General features: G+C 35.9%; 1 protein-coding gene across 8 annotated transcripts in view; it reads left to right on the top strand.

Annotated features, from left to right (window-relative positions):
- FXR1 (FMR1 autosomal homolog 1) overlaps nucleotides 1-23,730 on the top strand; it is a 70,884-nt gene extending 47,154 nt beyond the window's left edge. For 2 of the 8 annotated variants that reach the window (XM_041002991.1, XM_041002990.1), the window contains 7 exons: nucleotides 1,993-2,102; nucleotides 7,453-7,539; nucleotides 9,179-9,236; nucleotides 9,324-9,386; nucleotides 15,441-15,644; nucleotides 17,728-17,928; nucleotides 22,658-23,730. In XM_041002991.1, coding sequence (XP_040858925.1) covers nucleotides 1,993-2,102; nucleotides 7,453-7,539; nucleotides 9,179-9,236; nucleotides 9,324-9,386; nucleotides 15,441-15,644; nucleotides 17,728-17,928; nucleotides 22,658-22,674 — 740 coding nt within the window. In that variant the 3' untranslated portion in view covers nucleotides 22,675-23,730. Of the gene's footprint in view, nucleotides 1-1,992; nucleotides 2,103-7,452; nucleotides 7,540-9,178; nucleotides 9,387-15,440; nucleotides 15,645-17,727; nucleotides 17,929-18,589; nucleotides 18,671-21,893; nucleotides 21,986-22,657 lie in introns of all 8 variants that reach the window. The other 6 variants (XM_041002986.1, XM_041002987.1, XM_041002984.1 and 3 more) reach the window with 6 other exon arrangements.
- The last annotated feature ends 2,973 nt before the right edge of the window (nucleotides 23,731-26,703 follow it).

The raw sequence follows: 26,703 nt of genomic DNA, 5'->3' as shown, positions 1-26,703 counted from the left end.
TACATCAGTGTTTGAGTTATCATCATTCACTGCAGTTTGACGTACTGGAGACTGAAATTGAGATGTTTAAATTGAATACAAGGTTGATGAACTTTGTCTAGTTTTAATGAAAATTGTTAGTGTAGACATGCTTTAAAATATTTATAAATGAATTACCTTTGACAGAATTGCTGCTTTTTAAAATGATCCTTAAATGTTTATTTAAGCCAGTCCAGATCATTGACATCAGTGTTAATACTGTGCTAGCTCTCTTCTTCACTTACATAAATGATTCAATAGTGGGTTTGTTTCCAGTCTAATAATTCTAAGATATCTTTGATCTTCTTCGGTACTTTAATTGTTAATAAATAAATAAATATATATATATGCATATATGAATATAATTATTCAGAAATAGCTAAACATATATATGCACTTCTGATTTGTTTGTTTTTCATTGCAATAATGTGAGTGCCTGCTATGTCTTTTTTCCCCTCTGTCTCACCTTGGTTGAGTCTGGTGATAAGGGTTGACTGGTTTTTAGGAAATACACATTAGCAACAATGATTAGACAGTCGTGAAAATTCCAAAGTAGTTCAAAATTTCTGTTGGTTGTCATGTATAATAATGCTGTATTTCCTCCTGAAATATTTTATGGGTGAAGCAGTCTTTTTTGAAAAGTAGTGCATTCTTAGTCCAAGTGAAAGAAACAAAAGAGGACTGAGGAATAAAAGGGAATGAGGACCGCTTGCAGGGTAAGTTCCAGAGCAATTCCCTTACACATTCACATTCCAAGTGTTCTAGGACTTCATTGTTCCTGTCCCCCCAAATCAAACGATAAATAATCCATGAGCTTTGCCTTAGAGATGGGTCCAAAGTTTTTACCTCCTAGAAGCTCTTAGTTATTACTTTGTCCCCTCAGCGTTTTACTGAATTCTCTCAATTCATACTATTGATTTGCATTGGTCTGTCAGTATGCTCTGGAATTTATGGAAATGATGAGATATTACATTGAGTCTCTGGGAATAAATAAAACTTGCAGGCAAGTTCCTGCTGTGGACTCCAGAAAGGTAGTAGATATTCATACATTGCTGGTATAGTTCATATGATGGAAATGGCAAGGACTCTGTGGGAGGGACTTCCCTATGTCTACCTGATTTTTGTTTTTCGAAAGACATTTGCTTACTTCTAGCAGGATGACAGGTGGAGTTGCTGCTTGAGCTTCATTCATTGTTAACAATGAAGGTTGCTTTTACGTGCTGCTGCTAGGGGTGCTTAGAGAAGACACGCACCATGAGAATTCCCTGTGCTGTTGTATTGTTACATTGAAAATTATTAATGGGAATTATTAATGGAGAGGAGGTTTGAGACTAGTAATTACAGTGCTTTTTACAGGCAGTTTTCTAGTGGCATTTTCCTCTTATATGTTCTAGGCAAGCTTTGTAAAAATTTCCATTTTAACTCCCTTCAACTGAAGTCAATTCAAGTTTTTGTTCAACTGATTTAGTAAAAGAAGTGACTAAGAATGTGGAGTTGATAACAAATACTGTGTTGTGTTATGTGAATACATGTTACATGTAAATATTCTGAAGAGAATTCATTCTAAAGTTAACTTGCAATCACATTTACCTGTTGGAGAAATAGAAACCTGATGCATTTGTTACTTGTGAATATTATAAAGAAGCAATAAGTTGATGCTGAACGAAAAATTTTGTTCATATCCAAGATTTTGAAATAAAAATGAAAGCAATATAAGACATTTAAAAACATTTAATCTCGGATCTCTTGTAACATAGAAGCAGCAGTGTTGGTTTTAGCACTGAACACTTAAGCATACTGAAGACAAAGAAGTTTGAGGCCACAGATAAAAATCCTTGGTAGCCTTTTAGGTTGAGTTACTTGGAAGTAAAATTGCAGTGTTTTGCTTGGTGGTTTTAATCCAATAACAAGTCATAACTTACCAAAAGATCAAAGTTTTTTTTAACTTACTGTGTGTGTGTTCTCTTACTAAAGGAAAAGTAATTGGAAAAAATGGCAAAGTTATTCAAGAAATTGTGGACAAATCTGGTGTGGTTCGGGTGAGAATTGAAGGCGACAATGAAAACAAACTACCTAGAGAAGATGTAAGTATTTAAAGATTTGATTTGTTTTCTTTTTAATATTCCGTTTTATGATTTTTTTTTAATTAGAAAGGCAGATATGCAGAGAGAAGGAGATATAGAAAGAAAGATCTTCCATCTGTTGGTTCACTTCCCAAGTGGCCGCAATGGCCAGAGTTTTACTGAAGCCAGTAGCCAGGAGTTCTTCAGGGTCTTCCACATGGGTATAGGGTCCCAATGCTTTGGGACATGCTTCACTGCTTTCAGAAACAGGCCACAAGCAGGGAGCTGGAGCAGCTGGAATACCAACCAGCACCCATGTGGGAACCTGGCAGATACAAGGCAACTAGGCCACTAGTTTACCAACTGGACCCTTAATTTCCATTTTCTAAAAAAAAAAATTTTTTTTTCAAAAGATTTGTTCTTGAAAGAGTTACACAGAGTGAGAGCTCTCCATCTGCTGTTTACTGCCTCAGTGGCTGCAGTGGCCAGGGCGCGGCTGTTCTGAAGGCTAGGGCTAGGCTAGGAGCAGAGCTTCTTTCAGGTCTTCCATGTGGGTACTCAGGCTCAGGACCTCAGGCCATCCTCCACTGCTTTCCCAGGCCACTAATAGGGAGCTTAATCAGAAGTAGAACAGCTGGTACTTGAACTGGCCCTCAAATGGGCTGCAGGTGCTGCAAGTGGAGGTTTAGGGAGCTCCTATGCCACCATGCTGATTTCTCTTTAAAATATTATTGTGTGACTTAATGTTACTTTATAATTTGGAAATATTTTAGGAAACATATCCATTAATCTACTTGTATCCTAATACAATTAACTTTCTTATTGTTAAAACTTCAGTTTTTATTCGATTAACTAGTAATTGAAAATTCAGCTTTTAATCAGTCAACTAGTGCTTGAGTTATATAGGTATATTCTTGGTATGTAGGTTTTAATCTGATAAATAAACATATATTGTTTTGCTTTGAATATCTATATTTTTAATCTACTATCCTCATCATTTTATGATACAGTTCCATAGGCCTTGGGATTTCCCTTTTTCCCCTCCCTAATTCCCCCCCACATATTGAGTTCCCTTATCTCATTACTGAAGTACAGTTCTTCACAGTCATATGTCCATTATTGTGGGCATGGATAGTGAAAGTGAGTCCAGCATCCTATTGTAAACAGTTTCGTTTGGAATCCATTTTTGTCTGGAAGTACAGATGCATACTGCATTGTATCATCGTAGCTGGGTATGTTAGTTTCCATTTCACAGTTAACTGTATATCTCCTTAAATTAAAAGCCACAATATAAAGTTGACAGGAAAAAAAATATGGAAATTTACAATGCCATGAAGCTAAATAACATGTTACTAGATATGATAGTCTCCATTACACAGTTACTATACATCCCCTTAAAAGAAAAGCCACAATACAAAATCAGCAGGAAGAGAGAAAAAAAAGTAGTTAACAACATCATGAAGTTAAATAACATGCTACTGAATGACTAAAGTGCTGCTGAAGAAATGAAAATAACTTTCTTGAAGAAAATGATGCTGTTGTATGATCTGAGTCATTTAATGAGAAAGATTTTGAAGAGATGAAACTAACAACAACAAAAATAATCAAAATTCATGAACTGTAGTTTCCGCTAATTTTTTTGGTGAAATATGTCTCCTGTAGGCAGCAGATAGGTTTTGTTTTTTGAATCCAGTCTACCAACCTGTGACGTTTGATTGAGCTTAAGCCATTTACATTCAGGATTAATATGTATGGGTGGTAATTTGGTCCTGTCATTTTAAGAAGGGATTGTTCATTGATTTTGTCTTCTGTTGTCTTTTTACTGGGATGTTCTTCCCATTCGCCTTTGGTTTTGGTGGGTGCTATTCCTCTTCTCTGTCAAGGGAACATCTTGAAGTATCATGTCAGGTGATGTTTTCATGTGTGCATTTCAGTATCTTTTCCTTATGTTCAATTGAAGAGAGCTTGATTATCATGTGTCGTGGTGAAGATTGTTTTTGATCAACTCTATTGGGAGTTGTGTGCCTCTCCTAGATGTTGTTTCCCAATTCTTTCTGTAGATTAGGGAAATTTTCCTTTATTATTTCATTAAATATATCTAAATCCCAGCTTCTCTTTCTGCACCCTCTGGGACTCCCATAACTCTTATATTTGGCCTGTTAATAGTGTCTTTCAGTTCTTGAATACTTTTTTTTTGCCCTGATCCAGCTCTGCTTCCAGCTTTTTGTTTGTTGCCCCCTGGTGACAGAAAATATTCCTTAATTTTGAGATTCTTTTTTCTGCTTGCTTCGTTCTATTTTGGAGACTGTCCACTGAACTTTTAATTTGCTCCACTGTATTCTTCATTTCTGATATATTAGCTTTCATTTGATTCATTTCCAATGTGACATATTCCTTAAATGACTGCTTTATATGCTTCTTGTTGTTGATAAGAAGTTTTATAATAAGTGTTTTGAATTCTGTATCCCCCATTTTCTAAATGTCTTCCTCAGTTAACTCTGAGGTTGGCATAGGGCTTTGCTCTTTTGCAGGGGAGTCTTTGGTAATATTCATTTTGCCTTTGTCTCTTTTTTGGTCTTGGTTTTGGTCATTGTACTTCTGGATATCAGATTCCTCTCTTTGTGGCAGGTTTCTAAGTACTATACCCCCTGTGCTGTGTTGATGTGAAGCCAGGAGCCAGGCGTTTCCAGGTATCCTACGTGGGTGCAGGGTCCCAAGGCTTTGGGCCATCCTCAACTACTTTCACAGGCTACAAGCAGGGAGCTGGATGGGAAGTGGAGTTGCCGGAATTAGGGCCAGGTCCTAGGTTTGGGTTCTTATATTACATGTTACCATGGTCTTCGTAGCCCCAGCTCCTGGCTCTCCACTCTCCATCTCTAACACTGTGCTCAGGCTGCACCGTTGGCTGTACAAACTTTGTCCTACTTCTGGTTGGCGCAGGTGTCTTAGGGAGACACCAGGAGTTCTATATAGCTAGGTTGTTGTTGGTGGTATTTGTGCAGGATCCTGTTGGCTGTTCGATCTGAGGGCCAGACAGAACTATTTTGACCTGTATAATGCCATAGTCGGTATTATTTTCCTGTGGAGAAGTGCAATACACTGAGCTTAGTGAGTTCTCGCTGAGCTCAGCACATGGCACAGCTCACTGTTGACCCTACAGTCCTTAAATTTTTGCCACATTGTACAGAATGGTGCCTGATGTGCCCCTGCTAGAGTTGTTGATCCACTGACCTTCAGGTCTGCAGGTTATCTGGACCTGTCTTGGGTGGAACCAATAGGATGTGATGCTCTAGCAGTTCTTAAGTCAGAAATGAGTTCACTCCCACTTCAGTGTATACTCAGTTCTTTCCCTTGCCATTGTTTCCTTTAACAAAATGGCGCCAAATTCAGCTCTAGGATGCGGACTCAGCTGTGAAATCTACCCTGTTCTTGTACTGCCTGTCTGGGGTCTGCTGCTCTGTCTCTGCTCCTGGTCAAGTCAAACAGACCAGCAGGATCCTAAATTCTTTGGGTTCACCTCCGAATCTCCCAGTGAACATCCCTTCCCACATTGTTGCTGGTGGAATTCTGGCTGTTGGTGGAGTTCAAGTCACCATTCAGTGATTGCTGCTGGGATAATAGTAACTGTATGACCATACATACCATTGTGGCCACTGCTTTCCTGTCTGTCAGTCTCCAGGTGCCCCTCTGCTGTTGTACTGTCTTCCTGTTTCCTGGAGTGTGCCCTCTCTGCTTCACACTGGCTAATATTTCTCCTGTTTAAATGTGTCCTTACTCTATTTCGCCATCTTGCTTGCTCTGTTAAGAGTATTAAGCTGTAGAGTTTTTTCCTCAGCAAAAACTGTGGTTGTTACAAAGAAATTTTTACCTGATTTTGCTATGGATCTTCTGTCAGGTGCAAAAACACTGAATGTTTATTTAGTTGAAAATTTCAATTTTTTGGTGGCTTTTGTGATTGCTGTTTTCTGAAGTCTCTTTCTGTCCATTCTTGTTTGATGCTCTGTTAACAATTTTGCTCTTTTTCCTTTGAATATTACTTCAGGGATTTTATTTAAGATTTGTGATTCCAGTGAGAGACTGTATACTTGTATTAGGTTTTGTATGCTTGAGAAAATGGCAAGGGTTTTCCCCAGAATTCTTTCTCAGAAATCACCATACTTGGATCTCCGTTTTTGGACAATAGAGCATTGCTCCTATAGTTTTTAATTTATTAGATAGCATTAATCTTTGAAAAAAAATGTGTAAGATTTTAACTTGGTGAAATATCTTAACACCGAGTATTGGGTGTTGGAAATATGACTATTAAATTTAGCTTTTTGAAATAACTCTTAGAAATGAATCGTATGTGCTCACTCTTAAATTTTTTTTTTTTTTAATATAACCTTACGGTACTGCTAAATTCTGTTACTTGTCTGTCTTCAAGAACTTTGAGGACAGTGTCAAGATTCTGGCTTAAATCTGGTATTCTCAAATGGACTAGTTTTACATTTTCATATTTCAGATTTGTTCACAGAAGCTGTAACTTCTTATAAGCTCCGTGACAGTAATTCTGTCTTGTTCTTTGGTCATTTGTCTTGGTGCTTATTCATTTTTTAATCTATATTATATGGAAGTTAACAGTGAATCATCTTAATGAATTACTTTGAAGATAAAATGCAAATTCATATATGGAACAATGATGTGAAAATATGGAGAAACATAAATTGATTATTGGGCTTTAGGAAAAAAAGTGTGTTTCTCTGAAGAAAACAAAACCTTATTTTCAACCATTCTGTTTGTCTAGTCCCAATTTTGTAAAACACTTTTTTGGAGATTACACAAAATAAATCAAATCTGAGTTAATCTTTTTATTTATAATCTGTAACTGGATATATCTGCTCATCAGTAGTACTTTTGTTTCCTGTTTGTAGACATAAGCATTTTGAGGGACACTTCTTACTGATGGTGAAGCGTTGCCGGTAGTAAATGTGATCAAATATCATAGGGTACTTTGACTGCTTTATAATATAAAACTGTACCCTCCCAAGTTGAAGGATCTTTCTGGAAATTCTTGGCTAACTTGGAATGAAATGCTTCATTTTCAAATTGGGTTACAAAACTAAAAAATTAAATTCAATTACAAATCAAATTTTTTAGTTTTTAACTTTTTTCCCCTAGTTCATTATAAAATTCTGAATTACAGCAAATAAAATTACTGGAATTTTGACTTTCAGATTATTCATTTTGGCAATTTCTTTTTAAATTTGAAGTCAATAGATGTAAATTGCTGTGTAACTTATAACAGTTTTTCCAAGTGATGCATTGATATTGTCAAATCCAGACTAGAGGTTGTTAAAATATTACATACCAAGGGTATTGTATTTTCTTGCAGGGAATGGTTCCATTTGTATTTGTTGGCACTAAAGAAAGCATCGGAAATGTGCAGGTTCTTTTAGAGTATCATATTGCATATCTAAAGGTATGTATATTGTTTGTATTACATTTCGTAATTGTTGCTATTTTTTCTGTTTGTAAAACACTTTTGTAGTAAATTTCAACTCTTCAAGGGTTTTTGTCTTTTGCTTTTATATGGTTCTCCTTTCCTTTGATTTTATATTTCTTTTTTTGTTTAAGAAGTGATCACTTCTGGTATTCATATAATTTTACCATTCTCTTTGTCTGTATGTATGTTATATGTTAGAACCATCTGTTTTCACTTCTGTACTGCATGTGTAACCGGGGTACAGAACTGATTGAATTTGTGTGTTACTTGCTAATGTTGCTGTTATTTGAAGTAGGTATACTAACCGTATTGATATTATTAGATAATTCTTAACATTTTTTACAAAATAATTGATTTATGTTGGTATCTAAACAAAAAAGATTTTAGGAAAGGACATGTCCCCTGAATGATTAATAACATTGGTTTTATACTTTTAAAAGTATGGTCATATCCTCAATTATTTTGTCTTCAATATTTTATTCCCTGTTTATTTTATTGCAGAGCTAATAGTTTGAAAGAATCCCTTGAAATGTCTTGTCCTTTTTTTTTTCCTTTTTAATGAAAGCTGTCCTCAAAGTCAGTACTGTTATGGTATCCCACCTCCTATTCCACAAGAGCTTTCTCTTGAAGGTTTGTTTTCACATCCTGCATAAAGCTCTTCCATGCTGTTAAATCTTATCTCAATCCCTTATTTATAAGGGTTTAACTCTTCGAAGATAAAAAAAACTGGTAATGTTACATAATTACTAGCTTTATGTTTTTGAGATTTATTTATTTCTTTGGGGAAGTCAGCTATACAGAGAGGAGGAGAGAGAAAGATCTTCCATCCACTGATTTGCTCCCCAAGCGTTCGCAAAGGCTGGAGCTAAGCCAATTTGAAGCCAGGAGTCAGGAACTTCTCCGAGGTCTCCTACATGGGTGCAAGGTCTCAAGGCTTTGGACCATCCTTCAACTGATTTCCCAGGCCACAAGCAGGGAGCTGGATGGAAAGTGAATGCCCGGGATATGAACTGGCACCCATATGGGATTATGAAGCATCCATGGCGAGGACTTTAGCCACTATGCTACGTGCCATGCCCTATGATTTATTTTTATTTGAAAGCCAGAGTTGTAAAGAGACGGAAAGCCAGAGCTTCCCAAAGCTGGCAGGGGTTGGACCTGAGCTGATCAGAAGCCAGCAGCCTGGAGCTTCTCCCATGCAATTGCAGGGTCCCAAGGGCCATCTTTTGCTGCTTTCCCATGTCGCTAAGAATCTTGATTGAAAGTGAAACAACTGGAATACAAATTGGCATCATATGGGGAGCTGGTACCATATAGAATGCCAATGAAGCAGGTGGAGGATTAGCACACTGCACCATGGTGCTGGCCCCATTGCTAGCTACGTGATAGATTTGTCTTAATATTGTTAATGTGTCTGCTTGAAGGAGGAATCTGTATCTTTTATGTTATCAGATTCTTGTTGGTGCATTTTTAGGCATAGTCTGATGTATTCAGTAAATAGTAATTGAATTAAATGTAAGTTTTCTTACAAAATCGTTAAACCAAGATCACAACCTCTTTCTTTTTTAAGAAGTATAGCTTTAAGAAGACTCACCCATTTTTGTATTGTTTATAGGAAGTAGAGCAGTTAAGAATGGAACGCCTACAGATTGATGAACAGCTACGTCAGATTGGTATGGGTTTCAGACCTTCTTCCAGCAGAGGGCCTGAAAAAGAGAAAGGATACACCACTGATGAAAGTACCGTCTCTTCTGTACAAGGTTCTAGGTCTTATAGTGGAAGAGGCAGAGGTCGTCGGGGCCCTAATTACACCTCCGGTTATGGTAAAAAACCCTTTTTTGGTACCAGTAATAAAAATTCTGATTTAGGTATTGTAGTATATTTTATTTATTAGTTAAATGACTGTATTTGCGCTTTGAAGATACAGTGCATTTTTTAATTACAATTGTTAGTGGTAGTGACAACGTTGCATTAAATGAGTAAAAAGCATTTAATTTGAAAGCAGTTTTATAATGAAATGGAATATGTGAGTTGACCATTCATAATTACGTTTATTTGAAATGCTTAGCGTGACCCTGCTAGAATCCTGTACGTTATAAGTACAACCTATAGTAGTGGCAGTGATATTGCTAGATACCATCTTTTGTTTGTCCTCCTCACCCCCCAAAAAAGTAAAGGGTTTATATCACTATGCCAAGATTGTTTGTAGGCAGATTTAGATATATTAACATCACATGGAATCTGTGTTTTAATAACAGCATTTCACTAAAAGGAAATCTTTAGATGTCAAGGCTGAATAACATTTTGCTCTCAGATATTTTGCTGTGAGCATGGAGCCTTACAGTATAAAAGGGCCAATGGAGTGGGGGTAGTCAGCCATTCTGTAATCCTAAATTCTCACATATTCACCTTTGGCAGGCTTTAATTTTCAGCGTTTGAACCTGAATCTTAGCAGTGACCTGGATTTTTTTTATCTCCTTTATCATTTTCTTGTCTTTTTTTTTTCCCCCTCTTTTATAGACTGTCTTTGCTACTTCCTTGTATTCATACGGGCTTTGGAAAATGTTCTAGTCACCTTTTCTGAAATTAAAGGCATTTGAGAAAATCAGAAATGAGTACAAATTTCCAGTGTGAGCATTCCAGATTTCATGTTTAATTGAGGAATCATCCAATGATGCCAGAGTTATATTAAACATTTTATCTTTGATGATAGGGTTGGATGAATAAAATTTATTTCCTTACATTCTTATTAATGTTGCTTTGCTTTTAGCTCTTCAGCTTTTTAACGTTTAACCTTTAATTCAACTTTTGAGACCTGAAAAGTGAAATTTCATTGTCAAACTTTTCAACATATGAAGGTCTGAGAATTTTCAAGGATTACTGTGTTCCTGAAATCACATTTAGTACAAAAGGCAACCTTAATGAGTGGATATTAAATATATTCTGACCAAGTTTTGAACAGTGAATTATTAGCATACGTAATCAAATTTGTGACTGTTGAGCTTGATTGAAGACTTTTCTTGCCCTTGATGTGAGTTGAAGTTACACTTTTTAAAAAAAAAAACATTCACTTACACTTTCTTAAGCTGAGGTTAGAGGGAGAGACAGAATCACTGTGTCAATCTGTTGGTTCATTGCACACGTGGTTGCAGTGGCCAAGGTCAGACCAGACTGAAGCAGGAATTTAATCTGGGTCTCCTGTGCTGGTGCCAGGGCTCAGACACTAGCAGTTCTTCCCTAAGCCCATTAGCAGGAACTGGATTGAAAAGAAAAAGCAGCTGAGACTCAAACTGGCATCCCATATGCAGATGATGGTGTTACCTGAATTATGCCTTTTGATGAAACATCAGTCACTTTGGGAAAAATACTTGTGTTAGAGAAACATCTAGGTAGCTAAACGTTTCATAAATTGTTCTGTGGATGACCAATGAATCTTGGTAAACTAGTAGTATTGCATTTGTAAAGCAGTTGTTAAATTTGAGAAATTAAAAGAACATAATACTAGCTCAATTTGATTGTGGATGTTTTTGTTTACCTTTTACCGGAAGAATTTTTAGTTAATTATACATGGTATTTCTGTAGGAAAGATGTACTCGTGTAGCGTTTGTAGTTGGTATGTGCCTTATACTCATTGGGTGATGTTTTAAAGCTTTAAGTTTTCAATATTGGGAGCTAATGTTTCCATCCACAGTTTCCCAATGTCAGTGGTATATGGGGGCTGAAGTTGGGAGCTCAGTCTATGTCTCACACAGTGGCAAGAAGAACAACTGCTTTAGCTGATAACTTTATGGCTGCTTCTTAGCATCTCCATTAGCAGGAGCCTTGGGAGTAAGCGCTGGATGTCCAACTGAGACCCTCAGTCTAACAAGGATTGTCTTGTCGGATGTCATGTCACAACGAGTAACTTAGCTGTTAGGCTTTTAGCTACCTCATTTCCCCCATTTTTTGTTTCAAAGGCAGAGTTAACAGAGAAAGGAGAGACAGATCTTTCATTTGGTGGTTCACTTCCAAAATGGCCATAGGGCCCGGCGCGGTGGCGCAAGTGGTTAAAGGTCCTCGCCTTGCACGCCCGGGATCCCATATGGGCGCCGGTTCTAATCCCGGCAGCCCCGCTTCCCTTCCAGCTCCCTGCTTGTGGCCTGGGAAAGCAGTCGAGGACAGCCCAAAGCTTTGGGAACCTGCACCCGCGTGGGAGACCCGGAAGAGGCTCCTGGCTTCGGATCGGCATAGCATCGGCCCGTTGCGCTCACTTGGGGAGTGAATCATCGGACGGAAGATCTTCCTCTCTGTCTCTCCTCTCTGTATATCCGCCTTTCCAATGAAAAAAAATAATAAAAAAAAAAACAAATCAAAATGGCCATAAAGTTCTAAAGTTTCTGTTCTGAAACCAGAAGTTAGAAGTTTCTTACAGGTTTCCCATATAGGTGCAGGGGCCCAGCATTGGTCATCCTTTATTGCTTTCCGAGGACATTAGCAGACATTAGCAGGGAACTGGTACTGGAAGTGTAGCTGTAGGGACTCTTAACTGGAGGCGTTTTTTTAAAAAGTAGTTTTATGTATATGTGCATACACACACACACACACACATATTTTTAACTTTTTTTAACTTATCATCCTTCTATGAAACAGTTCCATAGGCCCTGGGGTTTCCCCTGCCACCACCACCCTACCCCCCACCAAATTCCCCTATATTTTTACTATAGCATACTTCTTCATAAACAGTCACATGTTCATCATTGTGGCATGGACAGTGGCAGAGAGTCCAGTATCCTATTGTCAAGATACAGCTAATAGTTTCATTGGGAGTCCATCTTTGATCTGGAAGTAGAGATAGACAATGCACTGCATCCTCACATCTGGACATGATCGTCTCCATTACACAGTCACCACACATCCCTCTTAAATGAAAAGCCAGAATAGCAAAAATAACAACAGGAAAAAAATAGAAATTTACAACACCATGAATTTCTCAAGAGTTTTTGATAGTTCAACAGTCCTGAATTGCTGGTAGTCCCGCCCCTTTAATCACAATGATCCCTCCCGAATCCGCTGGCTGTTATAGTGTTTCAGTCTGCCCAGATCTTCACTGCCAATGATTGGCTGCGATAGTTGATCAGTTTTTTCTGTCCTCCATCCTCTGCCATGCTACCAGATGTCCTCTGGAGGCTCCAATGTACTGCCATAGCTTCCATGTGCATTTGGATAGGCGTGTCCACTGCTCCATCTAAGCCACTGAGGAGGCACTCCACGGTCAGCCCATGGAACTTGCAATTCTCTCCATGGTTAGGGTTCTGAGTCCAGTGTTTCATTTGGGGAGATTCCCAAAGAAACCTCATCTGATGTGATCCCAGACTTGATTCTTGTGTTTGCCAATACAGGATCCGGCAGTCTGTCACCCAAGTCAGCCTATGCACACACTGGTAGTTGCAAATTGCTGGCTCTAACTGGAGACTTAATGTGCTAAGCCATGGCACTGCCTCTGTGTATTATTTTTACAGTTTATTTATTATTTATTATTTATTATTATTTATTATTAAGCTTACTTATTTAAAAGAGTGACAGATGTCTTCTGTCCACTTCATTTATTATTCAGTCCACTCCCCATATGTGTGCAATAGTCAAGGCTGGGTCATGCTGCAGCCAGGTAGACAGTGAGATCTCTCATGTATTGGCATTCCCACATCGGGGCTGGGGAACTGAGAACTTGAATCAGCAGGCCTCCCAGAATGTGCATTCCCAGGAAGCTGTCTGAAAGGCAGAGGCGCTCTGGCACAAGATGCAGGGGTCAGGTGTGCCTTGTGGCAGAAGCTCACTGCTGTTTTTGGTTTGGGTCTCTCATCTGTCTGTCTTACCTACTTAAAATGTTAGGTTTGATGCTTCCTTTATGTATCTTGAGTTTTAGATTTAGGTTATATAGAATTTCATGCTTGTTACATTATATTGGAAGGCCTAAAAAGTAAGAGTTTTCTTTTACCTTCAAATTTTTATGTTTCATGCTGGCTACAGGTTTGTAAATACTTTAAAACATTTTTACATATTTCAGACTTTTTCATACTGTTAATATAATTAATAAAAATTTTTTCCGCCTGGAGAAAGTTAAAATTCATTGACTCCATTCATGATTTTTAATTCCTGAAACACTTGAAACTGAGTAGTGGAAAAGAAATTTGAAATAGTTTCCAAAATATGCTCCTAATTTAGTATCTAAATCACTTATGTAATAGACTAGCTAATTTCATTCTCTTGGAAAGTTCATGGGAAATGTATGTTACGAAAAACTTCAAGGATTTAAGATTTTTGCACCGAAAAAAACTTTAAATTTCATTTTCCTGACTAATTGGAGATTCCCCTTTAGTTACAGATTAAATCTTACTGATTTAATCCTACAGGTTAAAATGAATGTATTGCGGTTATTTGTACAGATGAATGAAAGTTTATGTACCTCTTCAGTTACTTAAAACTTTGTACAATATAACAATAAGAGCACACTTATTGTTAAATAACTGGGGTTTAAACAAAAAGGCTTTGTGTGAAATCACTCTTATTTGTGAGTTTATTCAAGTGAACTTTAATTTTACAGTATATTCATATAAGAGCAAATTAACACTTTGCTGACTAAAGATGATTTTTTTCTACCTTTATTGTAGACCAGTTTTCAGTTAACTTAAAAGAGTAGAAAACCTGTAACACTATAGTAGAAACACAGAGCTTTTTAAGAGCAAAAGAGAAGGGGAGAAGTCTAGTTCCAGTTTGCTTTATTTGAATTCTGAAGGAGAGAGATGTATAGATAAGAGGAAAGTGGCCTCCTAGACAGAATGGGAAGGTTATGAGCGTGATTGAGTCATGTGTATCTGACAGCTAGACACTAACGATGAGGAAATCTTTGCAGTGGCTAGGTTTTCAAAAAGTCTCAAATTGTTGGAATATTAGAAATGCTCTGTAAACTTGCACATGTTGCTCACTTTCACTGGTTATAGCTTTGATCCTATTGTCAGATAATACTTGATCGTTTCGACACTTTTTAAAATTAGTTCAATAATTTCAGATGTTACGTTTTTCTAATTTGAGACAGTAGGAAAATATGAAACCGTCCAGTTTATAACACCATCAATTAGAAAAGTACTGATTGGGGAATGTCAAAATGTGGGGGAAAAACATACATTTTAAATTCGGAGAAGTCATTGTAGGATTACCGTATGAGTAAGTTAATTGGTTTTTTTTTTTTAAATAAGATTTATTTTGACATTCTTTACATAGTTAATTAGGGTAAGAAGGTTCAAGGGCTACAGGAAAGTGGATAATACTAGTATGTTTTCCATATTGTTACCTTCATGTTTAAAGGGGGGTTTAAGAGAGAAGGCCCATCCAGTTTCCCACCCATCCCAGGTCCCGGATGTAGGGCATGCTCTGAGGTTCTTGCCCAAGTGGTTTTGGTATTGCCACAGTTATGAATCGCTGTCAATCTTGCCACTCCAGTTGGTTTTTTTTAAGGATGAATTTTTTTTCAATATTTGGGTAGTGACTGCATTTTATTACAAATTTAGATTGTTATAAACCTAGAATTGTGAAGAAAATGACTAATAATCTTTCTACATTATGTGAATTTTAATAACTTAAATTGAATGTGCTGTGTGTTTTCTACAATTGTTCTGCTATTGGTTCCTGTATATCAGAAAAATTTTAACCTTCCCTGGCAATAGATAAGTGAAATTTTAGGTTAATACATTTCATTTTTGTGAACTTAATTTTTTATTTATTCTTCAGAGAAGCAACCAGTCAGTAATGGTAATTAAAAGAATAATTTGCAGAAAATAATTTAAAATTTGAAACTTAAAAAAGGTATGAGTATCATTTGCTTATGTCTCTTCTTTCCCAAGGTACAAATTCTGAGCTGTCTAACCCCTCTGAAACAGAATCTGAACGTAAAGACGAGCTGAGTGATTGGTCATTGGCAGGGGAGGATGATCGAGAGAACCGACATCAGCGTGACAGCAGGAGACGCCCAGGAGGAAGAGGCAGAAGTGTTTCAGGGGGTCGAGGTCGTGGTGGACCACGTGGTGGCAAATCCTCCATCAGTTCTGGTAGTCTTTTATATACTATGTCAGCATCCATGCCTTGTAAACACTATAACCTTACAAAAGTTAATTCATTTCCCAGAGCCACCCATTCTTGGAAATTTCTCTTTCCATTCACTGTCCTATTGAAAACAGTGGACCATACTATAAAGCTCTCTGTGTAAGGAAAAACTGGAGTGTTTTTCAGTGAAGGTGCACTTAGAATATTCAGCTCAGAGCTTCAGTTTACCTGGTTGTCTTGAGGGTCAGGTGTTTATTCCTTCAGTTGGGGAAGTGTTGTGTAATATACAAAATTTTTGTTTCTGTTTTCTCTTGAACTCAGAAGAGTTATGTATTTTTATTCCCCAGTCATTCATTCACAAAGAATCCTAAAACACAGAGAAATCTAAATGTGTATATTTCTATACATAAAATTGAAAATTTAGTGAATTTAGCGTTCTTTGCTGTACTATGTACTACATGTGTAAATAGGGAAAAATGGCGGAGTCAGCTTTTCAACACCTTTTTATTGTAAGGAATTGAATGGTCGAGAAGAGTGTTTGGATGACAAATGGTTTGAGTTACAGAAGGAACTTTCTTTTTGAATATTTTTAATATTTTAGGCAATATTATAAGTGTTGTCAGAATGTTCTTAGCTTGATGGTTGGGGGGTGAGAAATTTGGCAGGGATATATGGAGTGGCTAATATCAAATATACAAATTTATCATACCCCTTTGTCAGTTTTTTCTTGAAACAATGTTATATTCAGTATAGTTTATGTATTATTTAAGCATTATACAGGATACATGTAATTTAGTATATGCCAAGTGTGCTTTTCTTTTTAGAAAAATTAATACAAATCAGCATAAAATTTAGGTGAGCTTTTATATTTTAGGCATTCTCAAGTTCCACAATAATAATTCTTTGAGTCCAAAGTTTAGTTTATAGGCTGTGGAAATAGTTTTTATATTTTAGAACTGTTTGCGTTGTTAGTGAGGTTTATAAAATTGTAGTATGCTAATTGTAAAATAAATGTAACTTAATTAGTATTCATTATTAATGGATATGATTAGTGTGTTTTGCAAAGATGCTAGCTTGCTAGCTGTACCAAAGGAAACTTAGAAAGGAAAAAATTGTGATTTAGGTGAATTTCTTCTATAATTTGATTGTTGGAGGCAATAAATGCACTTAGGTAAGATGGGTCTTTTTCTTAAAAATTCTGTCTTAAAACTTCTTTTGCACCTTCACCTCATCCTGCCCTACCTTCACTCTTCTTTTTTCTTTTTTTTTTTTTTTTGAGATGGAGTACTAGCCAACTTTCATTTTGACATTTGTTTTCATAATCAAAATTAGAATTTCAAAGTTACTTCAGTTTGCTGGTTTATGACGAGTTGTTTTGATGTTACAGATTTCCGTTATGTCACAGAGTGCAGGTGTTGGGTATTATTTGGACATGATTAATAATATTGGTATGAAGCAGCAGTCCTGTAAGAGTCAGTAAAGAGGGTAAAAGGTCTTTGAAATAATTCACATTAGTTGAATATTTATTTCCTTTTATTTCTCTAGGTTATGTGTAGGATTACCTTGAAACATGACTGTCAGAAATAGCATAAAACACTATTCCATATACATTTGTCCTTCAGAATCTATAGGGAATTGGCTTCAGGGGCATAGTGCCCTCAAGCTGAGACCATATTCTAGATGTACTCAATGCAGTTTAGTACCCATCCAATGTACACGCTGAATAAGTGAAATGTATCGTGCATTGAAGGCAACAGGATCTGTACATGCTCAGCGTTGGTTGAATCTGCAGAACCCACGAAGTCAGAGAAACAACTGTATGTTTTTACAACATGTCAGAGCAAATGTTTTGGAATGTAGGTGTCTGTTCATATTCTGCTTGGTAATTCATCATCACCATGTAAAATTTTTCATATTTAATCTGTTTTCTAGATGAAATAGTGATACAGAAAATTTTGATGGCAGTATATTTTTATCGGGGAAAGTTGGAGTTTATTTACCATTTATTAATAGAATTCAATTTAAATCAAAGCTTTCATGACTTCAGCCCTCTTAAACAAATATTTCTTGCCTCTGACATGAATATAGTGCTCAAAGATCCAGACAGCAATCCATACAGCTTACTTGATAATACAGAATCAGATCAGACTGCAGACACTGATGCCAGCGAATCTCATCACAGTACTAACCGTCGTAGGCGGTCTCGTAGACGAAGGACTGATGAAGATGCTGTTCTGATGGATGGAATGACTGAATCTGATACAGCTTCAGTTAATGAAAATGGGCTAGGTATGTAAGCATTTAGGGAAAAATACATAAGGATTTTGTTCATGTATAAAGCATTTTCCTAAGAAGTATGCAGTTGGTAAATTTTGTAGTGTTTAAAGAAGGTAGATAGCTTTTGTCTGTCTCAAATGTGTGTCTCAAATGTCAGATTACTGTTATAATATTTGAAGTGGTGTTTTTTAAAGTACCCCTTGATACCATTAATTAAGCACAAATATCCCTACTGCACACAGTACTTAGTTCTCAGAATAAAATTTGAGTTTTCACTTTGCCTCTTTCAAATTACTTTCATATGACATTAATGAAAATACTTGCATACAAGTGTGTGTATAATATATATAATATGTATATACATACACATGTATTAAGAGTGAACATTAATTTTGACATTACTGCTTGGGGTAAAATTAGTCCATTAAGGAAAGCTTTATTCTTGAAGGATTTAAATTAAGTATGAGACTTCACTTTGAGGTAAAACTGTCAATTTCAAATGATAGTTACAATTTATTATAAATGCTTAAAGCTACAAAATTGTGTATCTTAATAAGCAATGTTTTCTTTGGTATATAAATACAACTTTCTTTGCGATATTTGAAAGGAAGAAATTTTCTTGTTTGTGTGTTTATTTTGTCAGAATAGTTCATGGTAAACTTTGCAATTGCAGATGATAGTGAAAAAAAACCCCAGCGACGCAATCGTAGCCGCAGGCGTCGTTTCAGGGGTCAGGCAGAAGATAGACAGCCAGGTAACTGGAGTGGACTTGCTGACAACTTAAAGTCAAGCATGAAAAAAATGTCATGTGTCTGCATTCTAATTATAGTATACTTATGTTTACACCTGTGCATATACATTGAAAACTTGCATTGCATTGTTCAACTAATAAGACTACTATTTTTAAAGTGCATTCTTCCTTCATACTGTAGATATTTTAGTAACCTGTTCGATTGATCTAATGTGTCTAAATGTTTTACATGGAAATACTGTTGAGAAGACCATTATTATTTTGTTCACTTGGCAGATTCTTGAGATGAGGCCTGCCATCCCAGGGGCTGTGTTGTAAATTGTGTCATTGAGGTTGATTGGCAAAAACTGGGCAGCTTTTGCATGGTGCCTGCTTACTATATCTGGATTCAGCACCTCATTTTTGTGGGATTTGTAATACCCAGTGTTGAAGCAAAGAAGCAAAAACTATAAAAGAGAAAATATATTTTTGTCTTAAGAGGGGTGCATGTTGTATTTTTGTTGTATTGTAGTGTGTTGCCTTTTTTCTTTCACCTACTAACTATTCAACTTATGATATTTAATTTTAGAATGTCATTTTATGTCATAGTTTAGAATAATTTCAAAGACTTGCTTATTGGTGTTTGTTATTTTAAATATAATTTCATTTCCTGTTTGTAGAGTATCACGTCTATTCACAGTGAAGAAATGTGTGTGCACCAGAAATAAACCCCTTTCAAACTAATCAATTTTTGCATTATTTCCATAATAAATTCATTCATACATTTTTCCCAAATTAAGGATGTAAATTCTAGCATCTTTAGCATTTTAACATTGGTGGTTGTAAGAATATTTAGAAAAGCTAGTTCAAAGGTATTTGGTTCCATGCTTGAAAGTTCCTGTAAAAGTAGGTGGGAATTTTAAGAGCAATTAAACATGTCCAAAATTAGCATGCATAAATTTTTTCCCTCTTTTTTCCTTCGGTGTTAGAAATACACTTTAGTTGTAGTCATCATGGGTATTCACCGAATGCAATATTTGGCCTCAAGTTATAAATAGGAAATTTCAGGATATCAGCCTGGGCTTAATATTGAATAAAATAATTAACACATTAAGTTCCAAGATTATGTTTTGTGTCTATTTCAGTGGCATAATACTCATTTCAGAGTTATCATAAATAACATTTCTTGCTAGATTTTTATCTTTCATATATAGCACAATGGAATACAATGAGTTAACCTAATGAGAAGTGTTTATTGCTAAAGTAGCAGACCTAAAAGGCATAAAATAATGGGGTTTGTTGCAGAAGAGGCACCAATTTCTCTGTGTATTAACTGAAATGCATAATTTGCATTTTGGAATAATTGACAATAATTTGTGTCCTTTTCTGCCTTCATTCCTTTTATACTCTGGGTTTTCTGCAGTTCTTTCCACATTAAATTTGCTGGTTTCCTGTTTCCCTACAGTTGGTAAGCAAGGTAGGGTGGATAAAATGAACATAAAATTAGCTTCTCTTTACTCCCTGCTCAACGGAAGCATTTTCAGTAATTTATTCTTAATAGCACTCTAAAGTAATGATATCATTTATTTGCTTAAAATTTCTTCTTGTTCTCATTGTAAATTAAGTATTGCATATTCTTTGCTATCCTTAGAATATTATAGTGCATTTATATATGCAGTTCATTAAATCCAGACCCTTATAAAAAATTCTAGAGTACAAATTGTAGATTTAGGTTGCCTGAATTCTTCTGTCAAATGTATCAATATTTATTGAACTTTAAGAAGTTTTTATACAGAATGACTATAAGTTTTTAAAATTAATTGTTTCTTGTCTTCCCCTATATTTGGGAAGGGAGTATTCCACTAAGTCCTTTTTGATTGGTGTGTATATCAAATCATATTACACTGTGTATGTGCACAGCAAAAGCATCTGAAAAACATTGCAAGATGTATTTAAATTTAGCATGTTTGTATATAGCACGGTTTCCAAGTAATTTAGATTTTTCCGGACGTCGCTGAGGCTTAAACTGAAAACAGTTCAATTTTATTTTGCTACTATGCAAGGTTGGGAATAATTTTTCCACCATGAGGTGGAAGTAGTAGTGAAGTGAATTACAACATCTCCACCCTGAGTACTACAGACTGTTAGTGGCAGCAGTGAACTTAAACAAAATTAAAATGCTTCAAAATGAGCAGGTTGAATTTCTTATTCAGAGTAAGAAAGGAAGTCTTAGACTCAACAATACGCTTTAAGATAAAAATGAGGAAAATGTTAAAGTTGTTTTTGCGTGATATGAAATCAAAGTGATGCCTTGTGGCATAATTTGAACCAGATGGACCATGTGGTTCCAAATTAAAATTTGAGCTCTTGCATAAGTATTTTACACCCAGGTTTTCAAATATATACTATATTTTCATCCATCCAGGCTTTCCTTACTCAGTTTGTTATACAAAATTTGAAAGAAGTAAGGCATAAAGTGAGGCCAGTATATATACATATTGAATAGACCTGACTTGTGCTGCGATTGGCAGTGTGGTGTTAGTTTGGATTAACCTTTACCCAAATTCACCATTACTCTGCACTGGTGTATCTTGCACACTCGATAGGGAAAGTAGCAGTGGGGGTTGGTGTAGGAGTAGGGGTGGTTACAGAATTCATTCTCTCCCTGGATCAATCCTTACCAATGTCTACTTTTAGAATGGGTAGTGGTCTTATTCTTATTTTACTTGTAGTTTATTATTTTATCAAAATGGATTCTAGTGTGAAATGTTAAAAAGGAAGCAAAATGTCACATTGAAGCTTAATTTTTTTTTTGTTTCAAAAATAAAGGAAAACATTTGAGCTCCCTTTTAATGACATTTTACATACATGTTATTTGCCCCAGTGTAGCAAGCATTGTCTTCAGCCTAGAACACTGCATCCATACTTTCCTGTTCTTGGTTGTGGCTTCCTACCTCAGACTTGTCCCATGGCTTTTACTCTTAACCACACAGAAATAGCTGGAGTTTTGGGAATGAGGATTTTTAATCCAGACTTCCTCAATCTCTGAGAGTTTAAAAGTTTGTTTAGTGCTAAATACATTTTTGCAAGATTTGCTTTTGGTTGGAGGTGGTGCCCAGCTTAAGAAAATAAATACTGAATTTGGGTGGCCCACCATTACATTATTTAATAGTGAAATTACTCTTTATCCATAAATAAGCTTTAGAAAATTTTTCAACTCCTGTAATTTTTTTCTCATCTTTAACAGTCACAGTTGCAGATTATATTTCTAGAGCTGAGTCTCAGAGCAGACAAAGAAACCTCCCAAGGGAAACTTTGGCTAAAAACAAGAAAGAAATGGTAAGGAGAATTTAACCTGTAGGGTTTCTTTTTTATTTTTGTTATGGTTTAGATTTTTTTTTTTCCAATTCTAATTGTGTGGTCATCTGTTTCCCCAAGTAGAGAAGTAATTAAAGACAATTCAGTTTTATTCTTGGCCCCTGGTAACAGAGCATGCATGCTTGAGCCTGAAATACTTTTCAGTTAGAGCTTTAAATAGCATTGATAAACCTCAGTCTATCCAGAAACTTTGTGCAGAGAGCCTGTTGCTTAATTTGGGGGAGGAGTAGGTTGTGTACCTATTCGCAATAATGGAGATGGACCTTTTAAAATTTGATAATGAGTTTCCAGAAAAGGTGAGTAGCCATTGCTTAGCTTTGGGCATTAACACTTTAAAATGACGAGCTTTTCAATTTTTTTTTAAACATAGGTTTCATTAAAACATTATTAACAGTATTGATGGTTTCAGTGGTTTGAGCACTGCCAAGTTAATAGGTATAATGGAATTGAAAAGTAGAATGGTATATGTTGATATTTGAATTTCATAAACATTTTAATTCTTGGATCTACTGTGACATTTAAGCTGCAATTTTAAAATAAGTGAATTAATGTTTATGTAGTTATTTTCTTCCTCAGCTATAGATTTTATTTTTTTTAATATAAAGAAGTTGAAAAGCTGTCTCCCTTTGGCAGGCAAAAGATGTGATTGAAGAGCACGGTCCTTCAGAAAAGGCAATAAATGGCCCAACTAGTGCTTCTGGCGATGAAATTCCTAAGCTACAGCGTACTCCAGGAGAAGAAAAGATTAATTCCTTAAAAGAAGAAAACACTCAAGAAGCAGCAGTCCTGAATGGTGTTTCATAAACTGAAGAAGTTCCTAGTTTACAGTTCTTTTACATTACATTTACAATAGTGCTTGTACAAGCTTGCCAAAGATAGAATATGGATCGCCAGTCTTTACATCGCACTTTCAGTTCCTCCATTTGGAATTCAGAAAGGGGAGGGATCCTGAAGAAATCATATGTTAAACATACTTTGACACCTACTGTGTTATAAAATCTATCATCAGATGTGCCTTGAGAATAGTATATGTAACATTAAAAAAAGTTGCTGGCTATAGGAAATGTTATTTTGTTTTCAACATATGGCAGAGATGGGGGAGGTGGGTGGGGTGGGATCCCTAAGGTAATATTCTCTATGAAAGCGTTAGCTGCTTTTGTTACATTTTTAATAATATGCAACCACTTCTTCACCTGAGGAAACTTAGAATGAAATGCAGTCTAAAATATTTTGCACTGAATTGTAATATCTTCATTAGTTTAGTCTGGAAACTGGTCTGTTTTAATGTATTTTTAAATGCTGTATGTAGAAGAAAAAATCTGCAGACCACTGGAATACAATTGTTAAACTCATCTGCAGGGACACTGGGTGATATTGGCAGTGACTGTTCTACATTGAGGCTTTGTTTGGTTTATTTATTAAAGTGTACAGTATTTAAAAATCAAACATAGCTTTACTTTAAAAAGAGACACTAAGTTGAATGAGTCATGTTCATTCACACCTAACCTGAACTACTGAAAAGATCACTTTCCAGAAGAGTTATCTGTACAAATTACATGTTAGGCGCAGTAGAACCTCTCTCCCCTCCGAACCCTCCTCTTTTTTTTTTTTTTTTTGTTTTGTTTTTGTTTTTCGGTTTTTGATTTTGGTTGTTTGATGTGCAATATGTTTTTGTATGCAGGTAGTAAATAAAATTTGATCTTCCATTGCTGATTTTTAACTTTCTACTTTATACACCAGTTGTTGAAAAAGTAGTTAGCTACTTACAACCCTAGAGTAGTGTCAGTTGACCGCTTTTAAAAAGCATTCTTGCTCATAAGTAGCAATAAAAGTATCAGCTGGCCATTTAGCCATATTGTAATGAATACACTTGAATTTCAACACTTGATTTAGGTTTTAAGAAGTTGGCGGCTTAGGGAACTGATAGTATACTTTGTTATGAAAAAAGTAGCAAAACTAATTTCAAGCAACTTTTCTAAGATAAGCATTTTAATTTTTCTTTCATGAAATATTTTAGATTTCAAAACGTTTTTAAAATAAGGGATATACAAAAATCGTACCTATTGATTTTTCAAGGAAGTAATTTTAAAGGTTCTTAGAATAATGATTTAAAAAGCAAATCTTTTGGGACTGAAAGTTATGAAAATAAAGACTTAACCATGAAATTTTCAGTAACAGTTGTGTGATAAATGGCCATAGTATAAATGAAGCATTACGTGAGATAATCTTAAGTTTTTTTTTTTAAGATGATGTATGTATTTTGAAAGTTACAAAGAGATAGGATCTTCATTTTACTGGTTCACTTCCTGAATGGCCACAGTGATCAGGATGAAGCCAGAGGCCTCATCTGGGTCTCACATTTGGATTGCAGGGCTCCAAATACTGCTTTTCCCAGGTATTCGCAGGCAGCTCGATTGGAAGTACGAAAAGTGAAGAATTGACACTGCTATCCACGAAAGATTTTTTTATGTGCATAATTTGTGCTAACTTGCTGTGTGCATAAAAATGTTAAGGCATTTTAACTCAGAAATTAAACATTAATTCTGGGTACCAGGTCTGTTTACATATGACCCTGTCTCATACTATACTTCTAGAAGTTAAATTATCTTTGAACGTAAATGCATTCTTCTGGAACTTTCTATAATCCTTCATGAATAGCTAAGAATTTAACAGTGAATGATGTTGCTGCACTTTTCTGTGAAAATAATCACATAATTTCATATCCTCAATTTTAAAATACTCGAATGTTTTTGTAATCAACTAGAAAGCACATTTTTGGCTATTTGGTCAGTTTAATTATGTAATTGGGTGACTTTATAAGATATGAGAAGTCATTTTATTTTTTTACATGTCGAATAATGAGTGCCCTAAAATAATTTTCCATAAAGGTTAGTTATGTAAGTGGGAAAGCAAGAAAATTATCTTAAAATTTTAGTCATTCAGAATAGTAGTAATCAATTAATAAATGATAATAGTGACTAAGATTTCATTTTATAAATTATTACCACCGATATCTTTACTCTTTTAAAAATATGAGTTAAAAAATTATGTGAAGTAGCCCGATAAAACATATGTTCAGATCCTGAAGTACGAGGAGGCTTCAGAGATGGACAGCTTAGCTTGTTTTGATATTAAACCATTTGTTCTAGAGTTAAAAAAATGTTTTTAAATTGTCATGCATAAGCCCGCTTTCCAGAGGTTATTTGTCTCTGGTGTTTTCCATACTCAAATAGTGAGGGGGTCCATACTTTGGCCTGTTGTCGTATTGAGATGAGCTGTTGCTGTGGAAGAATTTAAAAGTATACACAAAACAAAGGCTCAAAAATGATATTCTCAGATGTGCTTATCAAATGCTGCTTGTGTCTGTGAGAAATCAAATACAGAACTTAAACTGAGCCAAGAAGTAACAATTTAGAAAGGGACATAAAGTTGGCTTTTCCTGAACACATCTCCTTTGTTTATTCTGTAATTGTTCTGTAGTGTTACATCTGGTAACATTGGTGGAAAATGTACTAGGAATGTTTACAAAAGGTTAAAGAATAGTACTTGTAGGTAAGAAGGAGTGAAAAATAGGGAAATATGAGAGCAGGGAGCAAGAGCTCTATCTTTGCTAAAGCTACAGATTATTTTTGTATCTGTTTATTATTTTATTATCTGTTTGCCATTCTGGTGCTTTGAAAATCTCTGTAGTGTAGAGCTAGCTAATGGGAATAACTGTTCTTGAAAATAGATTTACAATGTGAGATTCAAAGAAACTGGTTCCTGTTCTCACATGCTGTACCTACAACAAGCTTCAAACTAAGGACAGGTCAAGGTAAAACTTGAGGTATTATATACATGCTCTTTGTCAGATAGCAATTTATTGTGAATGAAAAAGATTTATGCCTGGGTTTTTTTTTAGACCCTTAAGTAAAGATTTTAGCTGAATTTATGGGTTTGGCAGATTTCAAAAAAAGGCAGAATAAAGTCTCATTTTATGTTAGGGTTTGGGTCCTATATAGCTTTTATAAGCATTTCATGTATAATTTTGCAAACACTGCACTTGGAACATTTTTTTAAGATTTATTTTTCTTGGAAAGGCAGATATACAGAGAGGAAGAGAGACAGGAATATCTTCTGTCCGATGGTTCACTCCCAAGCAGCCTCAATGGCTGGAGCTGAGCCAATCTGAAGTCAGGAGCCAGGAGCTCTTCCAGGTCTCCCATATGGCTGCAGGGTCCCAAGGCTTTTGGCTGGCCCCGACTGCCTTCCTAGGCCACAAGCAAGGAACTGGATGGGAAGCGGGGCCACTGGGATTAGAACCTGCGCCCAAATGGGATCCTGGCACATGCAAGGCTAGGACTTTACCCACTACGTTATTGTGCCGGGACCCAATTTGGAATTTTTTAAATATAGATTTATTTATTTTGATGGGAAAGTCAGATTTACAGAATGAAGGAGTGACAAAGATGTTTCTTCTACTATTCATTCCCAAGTGGCCTCAATGGTCAGAGCTGAGCTGATCTGGGGCCAGGAGGTAGGAGTAGCTTCCAGTTCCTCCATATGAGTGCAGAGTCCCAAAGCCTATCTTCGACTGCTTTCCCAGGCCACCAGCAGGGATCTGAAAGGGAAGTGAAAGTGGAGCAGCTGGGACACAGAACTGACGCTCATGGGATCCTGGTGTATGCTCTGATGAATGT

The sequence above is a fragment of the Ochotona curzoniae genome, unplaced genomic scaffold, assembly GCF_017591425.1.
Source record: "Ochotona curzoniae isolate NIBS_2020 unplaced genomic scaffold, NIBS_Ocur_1.0 scaffold_2587, whole genome shotgun sequence".
NCBI classification, from domain to species: domain Eukaryota; kingdom Metazoa; phylum Chordata; class Mammalia; order Lagomorpha; family Ochotonidae; genus Ochotona; species Ochotona curzoniae.
The sequence above is the reverse complement of the archived record's forward strand: the minus strand, read 5'-3'. Positions and strand labels throughout refer to the sequence as shown.